The sequence below is a fragment of the Dipodomys spectabilis genome, unplaced genomic scaffold (assembly GCF_019054845.1).
Source record: "Dipodomys spectabilis isolate Male_0828 unplaced genomic scaffold, ASM1905484v1 ptg000422l, whole genome shotgun sequence".
In the NCBI taxonomy this organism is placed as follows: domain Eukaryota; kingdom Metazoa; phylum Chordata; class Mammalia; order Rodentia; family Heteromyidae; genus Dipodomys; species Dipodomys spectabilis.
In genome coordinates, this window is record NW_024871099.1 from 5,968,061 (window position 1) to 5,980,847 (window position 12,787).

At 54.5% G+C, this 12,787-nt stretch overlaps 2 protein-coding genes across 2 annotated transcripts; one reads left to right on the top strand and one right to left on the bottom strand.

Moving 5' to 3' along the window:
* The first annotated feature begins 21 nt into the window (after positions 1 to 21).
* On the top strand, positions 22 to 6,059 carry LOC122097558 (delta(3,5)-Delta(2,4)-dienoyl-CoA isomerase, mitochondrial-like). The gene is made up of 8 exons (XM_042668137.1): positions 22 to 107; positions 480 to 684; positions 837 to 925; positions 3,749 to 3,873; positions 4,148 to 4,212; positions 5,337 to 5,408; positions 5,621 to 5,717; positions 5,961 to 6,059. Exons 1-8 carry the CDS (start codon positions 56 to 58, stop codon positions 5,973 to 5,975), a joined length of 720 nt encoding a protein of 239 aa, XP_042524071.1. The 5' UTR covers positions 22 to 55; the 3' UTR covers positions 5,976 to 6,059.
* A 3,678-nt stretch (positions 6,060 to 9,737) lies between these two features.
* On the bottom strand, positions 9,738 to 12,533 carry Lgals7 (galectin 7). The gene is made up of 4 exons (XM_042668164.1): positions 12,456 to 12,533; positions 11,747 to 11,835; positions 10,916 to 11,117; positions 9,738 to 9,896 (listed from the first exon to the last, which is right to left on the bottom strand). Exons 1-4 carry the CDS (start codon positions 12,462 to 12,464, stop codon positions 9,783 to 9,785), a joined length of 414 nt encoding a protein of 137 aa, XP_042524098.1. The 5' UTR covers positions 12,465 to 12,533; the 3' UTR covers positions 9,738 to 9,782.
* Between the last annotated feature and the right edge of the window lie 254 nt (positions 12,534 to 12,787).

Below are 12,787 nucleotides of genomic sequence, written 5' to 3' on the forward strand. Positions count from 1 at the left end.
GATTTCGTCCCGCCCCTCGGCTTCCGCCCCTCAGGTTAGTGTGTTGACAGTCCTGATGACCGCAGCGATGGCGGTTTCTCGCGCGCTCCGCGACCTGTGGCTGAGGCGTAAGTCACCCCCTGTCCTCTGGGGGGTCCACCGAGGAGAGGCCTATGCGGAGGCAGCAAAAGGGTCCGTGCGCTGCCTAACGCAGGGGTCTGCAGAGGCTCCCAACCCGAGAGAACTCCCCAACTCCATGAGACTGTGTCTTTGCAATCTGGGGTCCCCGACAGCTCGTCGCCCCCGGGCCTGGCTCAGCCCACCGTCCACGGTCTCAAGTATTCTCAGACTCAGCCCACTGCCAAGTGCACCCCAGTCCTCAACCCCAGTCCCCCTCGACCCTGGGCTCTGAGGACTTCGTGTTCTCCAGGCCAGGCTCCCCGAGACACGTGCATCCCCATCCTGGCGTCTCCAGGGCTCTTCTTCCCCTCTGTCCGCAGGACTGGCAGCGCCCACCCAGCTGGGCTTCCACCTCAGCCCTCGCCCCCTGAGCTCCTCCGCACACCAGGCCTCCAAGGCAGCCCCCTCGGAAGCCTCGGACCACAGCTATGAGTCCCTGCAGGTGACCTCGGCTGGGACACACGTCCTCCACGTGCAGCTGAACAGGCCTGACAAGAGGAATGCCATGAACAAGGCCTTCTGGAGGTGCGGGCTGCACATCCTGGAGGCCTTCCTGCAGGTGGAGGCGGGGCTGGGGCACCAGGCCTGGCTGGCCTTGGAGGACAGACAGATGGACTTGAGGGTGGGGCAGTCCCACTGCTGTGCTTACTGGCTCTTCCCTCCTTGCTCCTCCACAGGGAGATGGTGGAATGCTTCAACAAGATAGCCAGGGACTCCAACTGCAGGGCTGTGGTGGTCTCGGGTGCAGGAAAAATGTTCACTTCAGGTACCTTCTCCTCCCCAGGCGCTCCTGGTCCTGGTGGTATGGCAGTGCTTCTAATTGAGGATTTTAGGCAGCTCTAACTTATGATTTGAACCTCTTGCTCTTTTGTCACAAGACCTCATTTCAAGCATCCAATCGGGCTGTGGTGTGGCTCAGACAGAGCACTGGCCTCGCATGCTAGAGGACCTGAGTCATCCCCAGCATCCTCTCCCCAGAGGGCCAATCGAGAAATGAGTGCAGAACACACTATCTGAGCCCTTGAACCAGACAGTTGAACCAGACTGTTGGCCTCTCAGAGTCCAGAGCAGGGTCAGCCAAGTGTGTCACCATAGCGGGGCCTTGCCCACGTAGTCAGCAGGCACATGCTAGTCTCTGGGTGTCTGTGGCCCTATGCTCTGCTCTCCAGAGGGTGTCATCGACCATCAAAGTCCCTCAGTGTTCTGACTTCAGATACTGTAGGTTTTCTTCTCACATATCCATTTGCAGCTAGCACAGTGGCTGGCACCTTTAATACCAGCCACTCCAGAGGCACAGATGGAGAGGATTGTCGATTGAGGCCAACCTTATCAAAAAGTTACGGAGACATCTCCCACCTCCACCCCTATGTCAACTGATAGCAGGACATGGTGGCTCACACCTGTCATGCAGCTACTCAGAAGGTATAAAAAGGATTGAGGCAACAATCATTAAACAAACAGAAGGGAGGACCTAGCTAGGCCAGGGCCTCTCAGTGGCAGACAACAGACACAAGAAGCAATCCCAAGCCAGGAGTCACTGGCTCATGCCTATAATCCTAGCTACTCAGAAGGCTGAGACCTGAAGATCATGGTTTGAAGCCAGCTTTGGCAGGAAAGTCTGTGAGACTCTTGTCTGCAATAAGTTACCAAAAAAGAGAGAAGTGGAGGGCTGGGAAGGTGGCTCAGTGGTAGAGCACTTGCCTTGCATGCCAGAGGCCCTGGGTTTGATTCCTTAGCACCACATAAGCAAAAAGAAAAAAGCCGGAAGTGGTGCTGTGGCTTAAGTGGTAGAGCGCTAGCCTTGAGCTGAAGAGCTGAGGGACAGCGCCCAGGCCCAGAGTTCAGGCACCATGACCGACAAAAAAAAAAAAGACAGAAGTGGAGCTGCGGCTCAAAGTGGTAGAATGTTAGCCTTAAGTTAAAAAAGCTCAGGGACAGTGGCTAGGCCCTGAGTTCAAGCTCCCACATGGGGGAAAAAAGCAATCCCTATGAAAATGCCTCCATTTCTATGTGACCTCCATTTTTAGCACCTAACAATTATGGCCCTTAAGATCTGTATTCTGTAACATGAGCCCAAGGACCATAGAGAAGACAGGCAGCTTCTCCCAGTGACCCTATGAAGAGATGAAATTACAGATAAAAGAAAAACATGAAGTTGGGCATTGTAGCACACAACTGTAATCCCAATTATTCAGGAGGAAGAGGCAGGCAAATCCTCCTTTTCCCTCCCTGACCCTGGCCTTCATCTCTATCATGCTCACTCTATTCTAGCTCTGCAGACCATCTTGTCAGGGGCATTCCAATCCAACCACTGGGCCTTTGCACTGGCTGTTCCCATCATCTGTTCACCACAGTCTAGATATATTCATGTCCCTTCCCTTCATCTCCTTCAGGTCTCTCACTGAGGTCATTAGACAAAGCAACAGCCTCCCTGCTGACTCCCAACACAGATATATGTCATGCTTTTCATATAGTTGAGATGGAGTCTCAAGGAGATGTATTGTAGGCTAGCCTCCAACTCCGATCCTCCTGCCTCCACCAAGTGCTGGGATTACAGCCCTGTGTCACATTGTTCCAGTCTAATTTTACGTGTGTGTGTGTGTGTGTGTGTGTGTGTGTGTGTGTGTGTGTGTGTGTGTGTGTGTGTGGCTGGTCCTGGGCTTAAACTCACGATCTAATCTGGTTTATCTTTCTTGCCTATGGCAGCATGGAGCCTGGACCTCTTTGGCCATCAGATAGTCATAGTTGCACGCTGGAACTCAGGGTTGTGTACATCCTGGGCAGATTCTCTACCACTGAGCCACACTATAGCTGGGACAGTCATGAACAGCAGTCCAGGCCTCGAATCTGAGCATTCAGGAGCCAGAGGTGGAGGGTCAGGAGTTCCAGGCCAGCCAGGGCTACCTAGCGAACTCTGTTTCCAAAACAAAACAAAGACTGCATACCAGTGACTCACAGGCTGAGATCTGAGAATCATGCTTCAAAGCCAGCCCGACACTAAAGTCGGTCAGACTCTTATCTCCAATGAACTACCAGAAAACCAGAAGTAAATCTATGGCTCAAAGTGATAGTGCTAGCCTTGAGCAAAAGAGCTTAGGGACAGTGCCCACGCCCTGAGTATAAGCCCTATAAAACAAAGCATGAAAGAAAAACAGGAAAGCTGGGCACCAGTAGCTCACTCCTGTAATCCTAGCTACTTGGGAGGCTGACAGCTGAGGATCATGGTTCAAAGATAGCCTGGGCAGGAAAGTCTGAGAGAGACTCTTCTCTTCAATAAACTACTCAGAAAACGGTGGAAGTGGCCCTGTGGCTCAAGTGGTAAAGCACTAGCCTTGAGCAAAAAACAGCCGGGGACAATGCCTAGGCCCAGAGTTCAAGCCCCAGGACTGGCAAAAAAGAAAAGAAAACCAGAGGAAGAAAAGTCAGAAGAAGGAAGATAGAGGTGCAAGTTCACTCCATCCCAAACCCCAATATCAGGAGACAACTTGCTGTGGCTAGTGACCATGGGACCATTTTGGATCTGAGGCCTGGCTAGGTTCTGGAGTGCTGGAAGACTATGTGAGTGCCTCCTCCCCCCTTTCCTAGCCAGGAATCGACCTCATGGATATGGCTTCAGAACTGCTGCAGCCCGAGGGAGACGACGTGGCCCGCATCAGCTGGTACCTCCATGACCTCATCACCCAGTACCAGAAGACCTTCAGCGTCATTGAGAAGGTGACTCTGGGCACAGCAGGGCAGCAGCTCCTCTGCCCACTGCCCTCAGCCCTGACCCCAGCCCTGCCTTCCCTTCCAGTGCCCCAAACCTGTGATCGCTGCCATCCACGGCGGGTGCATTGGTGGAGGAGGGGGTGCTGAGGCCTCCCCTCCCTCAGCCAGGGCTTCCACTCTCAGCTCTCTGCTGCTGAGCCTGGGGCCCTGCATGCGGCCATGACTGGGGAGCAGGGCCAGGCTCTTTCCCTCTGCATTGTCCCTGGCCTCTTCCTTCCAGGTGTGGACCTCGTCACTGCCTGTGACATCCGCTACTGTGCCCAGGATGCTTTCTTCCAGGTCAAGGTGAGTCTCCCTGAGCTCCTGCCTTCCGGGACCCCCACAGTGCTAACTAGAGAGTGGCACACCTGTCAGAGCAGGGACCATGTGTGTGGAGAGAGCAAGCCCTGAGGGCTTCACGGCAGAGGAGTCAGAGTGACCCTTCCATAGCTCAGGAGACAGGTAAGGTAGCACACAGCTGTCATCCTGGCACTTGGGAGGTGGAGGCAGAAAGACTGGAGTTCTAGGTTAATCTGGACCACATGCAGGACCTTGCCTCTCCAAACCAAGAGCTGGGGATTTGGCTTGGTAGACTGCTTATCTGGCACATGGAGGATCTTGTTCCTGGCTCTAGTACCATGGAGAACATCTCCTGGCAGGCATCTAGGGAAGTGAGGCGTGATTGGGGGGAGGTGGCACAGACAGTGTGGCTGTCAAGCCACGCTGGAGACCCAGAGACACAGGATGAAGCCAGCTGCAGGTGGGATCTGGAGGGAGAGAGGGAGAGGAGGGGAGGGAAAGGGAAGGAGTGCCTCCTGAGAGGTGAGGCCGCCATGAAGAACCCACTGTAAAGAACCAGGAAGTTGCTGGGTGCTCATGCCTGTCATCATAGATACTCAGGAGGTTGAAATACGAGGATCAAGGTTCAAAACCAGCCTGGGCAGGAAAGTCCATAAGTCTCTTATCTACAATTAACCACCAGAAAACCAGGAGTGGTGCTGTGACTTGAAGTGGTAGAGTGCTAGCCTTGAGCAAAAAAGAGCTCAAGGATAGCACCCAGGCCCGGAGTTCAAGCCTCAGGACTAACAAAAATAAGAACCAGTAGGTCTCCTAGGGAGGAACTATCTAGGGTTAGCATTGTAGGGGAGTAGGAGGTGTTTGGGGGTGAGGGTACAGAACTGGTGGGAAGTGGGGAACAGCTCTGGAGAATGGCACCAAGTCCTGGCCTTGAGTGTTGGAAAGCAAATGATGACAGTCCCACTGCACACTAAGAGGTGAACATAGGCCTGGCCCCTGATTTTGGGGCGCTGCAGCGGCTGCCCAAAGTCATTGGGCATTAGAGGTGAGTGGGGGGCGGAGGGGAGGACTGTGGGGTCTCCCCCACCCCAGACCACAGGGAGTCCTGATGCGCCCTCCCTCCATTCCCACAGCCTGGTCAACGAGCTGGCCTTCACTGCCCGAAAGATGATGGCGAACGAGGCGCTGAGCAGTGGACTGGTCAGGTAGTGGGGGCTGAGGACGGGGACAGGGCCACGGATGGGGGCGGAGGGCAACCAGGGGTTCGCGGGGACCTTCTGTCCCCTCTCCAGGTCACGGGCGGTGCCTTCTTGGGAGTGGCTGTGGCTGGCAGCTGGTGGTGAGGGGTCAGCACCTGGAAGATAGGTCCTCTCCTGGGCTCTGCCAGGCTTCCTATTCCTTTTATCCCCTCCTGAAGCCGCGTGTTCGTGGACAAGGAGGCCGTGCTGGACGCAGCCTTCGCGCTGGCGGCTGAGGTGTCGAGCAAGAGCCCAGTGGCCGTTCAGAGCACCAAGGTCAATCTGCTCTACTCGCGGTGGACATGGCGCTGGACTATCACCACGCTTCCTGCAGGATCTCTGCCAATCACTGCTCACGCTGCATGGCCTCCACCAATCACCACACTCCCAGTCCCGGCACGGCCTCCACCAATCACCTCACATCCTGCTACTCTTGCATCCAATAGGGACTCGTGGGTAGGGGGCCTGCACCTCGCTCTCGGATTGGTGCCCACTAGCATCGCCCCGCCCCCTCCGCAGGCCTCTGGAACATGAGCATGCTGCAGACCCAGGACATCGTGAAGTCGGTGCAGGCGGCCATGGAAAAGAAGGACCTGAAGAGCATCACCTTCTCCAAACTCTGAGCACCAAGCCCGGCCTGCTCCGGGATCTGCCTGCCCACCTCTCTGCTGACCTCCTCCTCTGTAGTAGGAAGATTCAAGACAGACCTCTAGAGCCTTCTCAGTGCTCTCAAGCCTTATAACTTTATGATGATCATTTCTTCCACCCAGGTTTTTTTTCTCTTTTCTGAGAACAATTAAAAAGCAAAAAATGTTCTGGAGAGAACTTGGCCCATTACTGGAGGGGAGGGAGACCTCGAGTCCCGGGGGACTCCCAGAAGGCAGCTGTGAAGTTGGGGATAAGGTTCTTTTGCTCTTCTGAAACAAGTTGTCATTTTGTAGCCTAGGCTGCCCTGAGTCATTTGATCCTCCCGTCTTAAGTCACCCTTGTGGTCAAGGGGAAAGATCTGAATGGTCAAAGATGATCACACAGGGTCAACAGGAAAGGTGGGAGAGATAGATCAGAGGTTACATGAACATTCTGAAACTTGATTGTCACGTGGTCCTTCTGGCTATATTCAGAGTCACCAATAGATGTTATTTTTATCTTCACTTTTTTTTTTTGGTCAGTTGTGGGGCTTGAACTCTGGGCCTGGGCACTGTTCCTCATCTCTTCAGCTCAGGGCTAGTGCTCTACCGCTGAGCCACAACATCACTTCTGGTTTTCTGGTGGTTTATTGGAGATAAGAATCTCACCAACTTTCCTATCCAGGCTGGCTTTGAACCTCGAGCCTCAGATCTTAGCCTTCTGAGTAGCTAGGATTACAGGTGTGAGCTGCTGGCACCCAGCTTATCTTTACTTTTTGTTATGCTGAAGAGCAACTGCAGGATTTCAAACATACTTCCAGAAACAGTTTAATACAAATTTTGGTGTTTAGACCGAGATTTTAACTAAGGGCCTGATGGTATGAACTAACAATCCAGTCCAGGTTTTTTTGGTCATTGATTACAGATGGAATCTATTGAACTATTGAACTTTTCTCAAACCTCTATCCTCCTCCTCTAAGCTTCCTGTAGTAGCTACTCTGTCTCTGTGTGTGTGTGTGTGTAATATACATTATAAAATCTACTATGTATATTTGCATTTCCCTACTGAATTGCTAAGTCACTCACATGCTTCTTTATCACTCATAAATACCTGTGTAATTTCTGCTCTGGGAGCACTCCACACCCACATAGTATATGGGGGGAAGATGGGAAGTTTCCATGCCACATGGCATGAGGCCCCACCTATATTCCCAGATATATACACTGTGACAGATTATTTCCTATCAATCATGGGGCTTGAACTCAGGGTCTGGGTCTGTTCCTGAGCTCTTTTGCTCAAGGCTGGCACTCTATCACTATGAGATACAGCTCCACTTCTGGTTTTCTGGTGGTTGTGGAGACTAGAGTCTCAAGGACTTTCCCACCCGGCTGGCTTTGAACTTTGATCCATAGATCTTAGCCTTCTGAGTAGCTAGGATTGCAGTTGTGAGTTGCCAACACCTGACTTCTAAGAATGTCTTTACAAACACCCTGGAAAAAGCTTGGCTCTGGCAACTCACTCCTGTAATGCTAGCTACTCAGAAGCTCAAATCTGAGGATTGAGGTTCGAAGTCAGCCAGGGCAGTAAAGTCCCTGAGACTATTATCTTCAATAAACTCAGAAAAAGGGGAAGAAAATGAAGTTGTGGTTCAATTGGTAGAGTGCTAGCCTTGGGCAAAACAAGCTCAGGGACAATGCCCAGACCAGAGTTCAAGCCCCGGGATGGGCAAAAGAAAACAACAGGGCTGGGGATGTGCCTTAGTGGTAGAGTGCTTGTCTAACATGCATGAAGCCCTGGGTTTGATTCCTCAGAACCACATAAACAGAAAAAGCTGGAAGTGACGCTGGGGCTCAAGTGGTAGAGCACAGAGAGGCAAAGTGCTGAGGCCCTGATTTCAAACCCCAGGAGTGGCAAAAACAAAAACCTGGACAGCTACAAGGCCAGTGCCTCAAGCCTGTAATTCTAGCTACTCAGGAGGCTGAAATCTGAGGACTGCAGTTCAAAATCAGTGGAGTAGGAAAGTCAGTGGAATCTTATCTTCAATTAATCACCATAAAAGACAGGAATGGAGCTGTGGCTCAAAGTAGTAGAGTGCTAGCCTTGAGCACAAATACTCAGGGATAATGCTCAGCCCTGAGTTCATGCATTAGAACTGGCACAAAAATAAACACCTAGAAAGTTACTGTAAGTACTTGACACTGCAAAACACCAGCTTCTTCGCCAGGGCTTGCAGACTTTCTCAGAGCTCCATGAAATAGGTGTCCCATCCTAACCACCACTTCTACTAAGGGAAGGGACAAGCAGGGGGGCACAGGGGCCCAAAACTAACAAATCAGAAAAGGCGGGAGTTGCTGGGCGCCAGTGATTCACACCTGCAATCCTAGCTACTGGGGAGACTGAGATCTGAGGATCAAGGTTCAAAGCCAGCCTGGGCAGGAAAGTCAGTGAGATTCTTTTTTTTTGGTCAGTCATGGGTCTGAACTCTGAGCCTGGGTGTTGTCCCTCAGCTCTTCAACTCAAGGCTAGCACTCTTCCACTTGAGCCACAGCACCACTTCTGTTTTTTTCTGCGTATGTAGTGCTGAGGAATCAAACCCAGGTCCTCATGCATGCAAGGCAAGCACTCTACCACTGAGCCACCTTCCCAGCCCCTGTGAGATTCTTATCTCCACTTAACCACCAGAAAATGGGAAGTGACGCTGTGGCTCAAGTGGTAGAGCCTTAAGCTGAAGAGCTAAGGGACAGCGCCCAGGCCCAGAGTTCAAGCCCCACAACCAACCAAAAAATGAAAAAAAGAAAAGGTAAGAGCCCAGTCATGGCTCACCTAGTCACCAAGGATGTTTTCTTGGCCATGATGGTCAAAGTGGATACATGGACAATGGTCGCCAGGGAGGACATCATCCTGTGGTTTGGAGCCTGGGCAGAAACCAGGCTCACCCCTTCATGGGTTGGGCAGTGGGGGACTCCAGGAAGACTCTCCAAATGCAACCTGACCCTATGGTAGCACAGGAGCAGAATCTCTACCCCCCGTGGTGATGCCCAAGGCCACTGCCCTTAGTCACCCCAGGCAGTGGGGCTGTGCTGCAGAGCGCCTTCATCACTATGAAGGGTTGGGGGAAGTGCTGGGTGTTCCTAAGAATCCAGGGGACAGCTGCCTGTTGCACAATGCACACCCCGTTGATGGCATCTTTCAAAGCTACCCGTCTGCCCCGGGGCTGTGCATGCAAAGACCTGTCCGCATGGCGGGGTGCAGTTCCAGGAGATGACGCCCCATCCCAAGTCAACTCACCCAATCCACCCCTTCTTGGGGCTAGGGAGAAAGAAAAAAAAAGGGGGGTGGGGAGCTGAAGTAGGTGGGAGGGGCAGAGAGCTTTGAGATGTTTATTTTCGCTCCCAGCTCAAGTTTGAGGTGTCCAGTGATCAGGATCACACGGACTCAGTTTCCCTTGTTCAAATACACATATTAGTCGCCATTGACCTAGACACTCCCGCCCCACTCCCACCGGATGACAATCCCTGGGATCTGAGGACCAAACCTGCCCATCAAGGGACACAAGTTTGAATCGGGCGGCAGCCCCTGAGTGTCTGTCCTCAGCTCCCTGGTCCTCAGGTGCCCTCCTTCCATACAAAGGCCATGCGGACGCAGTCAGGCACCAAGGCTACACTTTATTGGGCTCCCCGCCCCCCCTCCCTGAACCCCGCCCGCGGCTCGGGCTCAGAAGATCCTCACGGAATCCAGCAGCACGTCGCCGCTCACTTCTACTGCGCGCACGCGCGTTAGCGGCATCCGGTGGCGGAAGTTATGGTAGGGGGTGTCCCCTACCACGGCCTGCGGGGCAAAAGTCACAGTCAGAGACCCTCACCCCCACCCCGGGGGCTACAGTAGGTCCAGCCAGAGCCCATCCAAGGGGATGCAGCTTGGGGAGCTGCGTGTCCGGCTGCGCCCCGGGGGCTCCCCGCTGCAGACATGGGGCACAGGCCCATTTCTGGGGTCAAATGACTTGAGAGTGGGACAGAACCTGAGCAGAAGTGTTTGGGGGGTTGCTGATTCGTGGGGCGCTGGGTCCTGAGTTGGAACGGTGGGGTGGGAGGAAAGGGGGAGAAAAGTTTCTTAGAAAGAGTTGGGAATGGTTGCTACATTGGGGAGTCCGTGGTCACTATTGAAACTCTAATTTAAAGTGATGATTGTGGCTGGGCGCTGGTGGCTCACGCCTGTCACCTCAGTGTACTGAGGAGGCTGAGGTGCGAGGAACAGGGTTCGAAGCCAGCCTGGGCAAGAAAGTCCATGAGATTGTGATCTCCAATGAACCAGCAAAGAGCCGGGACTGGAGCTGTGGCTCAAGTGATAGAGCTTCAGGGACAGGCCCTGAGTTCAAACCCAAGTACTAGCACAAAAATGAATAAAGTGGGGACGGTCTCAGCCACCCTGGCCCGCCAGGATGAGGTCCTGGGCTCTCACTGCCACTCCACGCCGTCCTCACCCCTCCTGATCTCGGGCACTAAGGACAGAGAGGAAGGCGGGCGGGAGGCTGCGGCCCACCCCACCAGGGCACCCCACCCCGGATCCTGCCCCGCCCTACTGCCCCTCTAGTGGGGTGGAGGTGCGCACAGGCCAGGGGATGGTCCACGGACGCCCCGGCCGGCGGACCTAACCATTGCACCGCGTGCTCCACCCTGCTCACAGCATCAAACCACGCCCACAGCACCCTGCCACGCCCACAGCTCTACACGCAACACCCACGCCCCGCCCCGCGATCGATGCCCCGCCCATCGCATATCGCCCCGCCCACCGCGCCACGCCCAGCGTTCAGCGTCCCGCCCTGCAGGGCCCCAGGGCCCCAGCCACACCTTGAAGCCGTCCTCCGCGGTGATGAGCAGCACCTCGAAGGGCTGGCCCCGCTGGAAGGGGACGCCTGCGCCGCGCTCCTCCGTGCCCCATTTGCCCTGCTCCATGCTGTTGAAGACCACTTCCGACGTGTCCAGCCGCGGGTTGAAATGCAGGGCGGCGTCGGCGCCCTGGTCCTCGCTGCACAGCAGGTTCACGTGGAACCTGCGGAGGGAGAGAGGATCGAGACTCGGTCATCACCACTGGGAGGACTCAGGCCAAGCACCCAAGGACCCAAGACTCTCTGTTCAGAGCCTGGGGACTTGGCAACTCACAGGGCCCAGCGTGAGGGAGTCGGGTAGGGTGGACAAGGGCAGGGAATCACAGATTGGAGGCCCTAACGATGATGGGGACTCTGAGCACAGATCTACCCAGAACAGCCTGCGTGTTCGTGGCCATGGTATAAGTTCCCCAGGCCTGACAGGGCCTCAGAGCACCAGGGGCAGTACAAGGGATCCCAAATCCCCACAAGCCCCCCCCCCCACGAAGAAAACATACACTAACTGGCAGGTCCTAGAGCTCGAGGCCCACTTAGGGCTATACAAAGGTGGCCCTCGAACCCCAGATTATTTAGGGAGACCTCAGAACTCCATACAGGATGTCATGAGGAAATTAGTGAACATATCTGATTTCATAGCAGTTTTCATAAAGGTTCCAAAACTCTGATGTGCAGAGAAGGTTCCAGGCCTTCCATCTCTGGGCTGTCATGGAGGATCCCCTAAACCTGAAGATCACCCTCTCACCCAGTACTTTTGCCCTGGTTACTTGGGGGCCCAGAGGGAGGGTTTTCTTACCTGCTGGCCTTGTCAGGAACAATGCCTCGAATCCTCATCACAGTGCCTGTACGGAGGCCATCAGGCAGGGAGGTCTTGTGGGGGACCGTCTGCAAGATTCAGGGTAGAGGAAGTATGTGAACAGGGGAAACACAGGGAGAGCTGGCAGGTAGGTGAGCCTCTCTAAAAAGAGCTCCAGTCCAGCGCCGGTGGCTCACACCCGTAATCCTAGCTACTCAGGAGGCTGAGTTCTGAGGAATGTGAGTCAAAGCCTGCCAGGCAGGCAACTCTGTGAGACTCTTATCTCCAATAAACCACTCAGAAAATAGGAAGTGGCGCTGTGGCTCCAGTGGTAGAGCGCTCACCTTGAACTGAAGAGCTCAGGGACAGCACCCAGGCCCAGAGTTCAAGCCCCATAACCAACCAAATAAAAGGAGCTCCAGAAGGTAGAGACAAGTGACCCCAGAATAGGAGAGATCCAGAAAGGCACCAGGAATGGGGACAGAAAGACAAGAGAAACTGGCAGTAAAAATGTGAGGTGAGATGCAGCAGAGGAGAGAGATGGAGACCTTGGCGAAGTCTGGGTGACACTAAGTCCACCCTTGGGCAATTCTCCGCAGGCCCAGGCCCCCACTTTCTCCCTGGAGCAGGACTTCCAAGCCAGGCCCAGCCCCCACACCTGCACAGGCCGTGGGGGCTGAGCTTGACCCTGGGCTCCTAAAGCACTCACCGAGCTCATGGCTGGCACAGTGGGAAGGCAGCACTGTGGCAGTGAACCCCGCAGGGACCTTAAATAGAGGCAAGATAGGGCTGGCCTTGGTGACTCACCCCTGCCTTCCACCCACCGCCCACAGCTGGCACAGACCCTGGCCCTGGGGCACAACTGGCAAGGCTGGGCCTGGCCCTCCTCCCCCTCCTCCTCCTGCCCTCCTCCCATGCTCCCTGGGGTCCCAGACACATTGCCCCTTACCCAGGCCAGGACCCCACAGAAGGCTGCCCCTGGGTCCCCAGCCAGCCTGGCACATGAGACTCCCAGACACCCATCCACTGGTCCTCACAGGT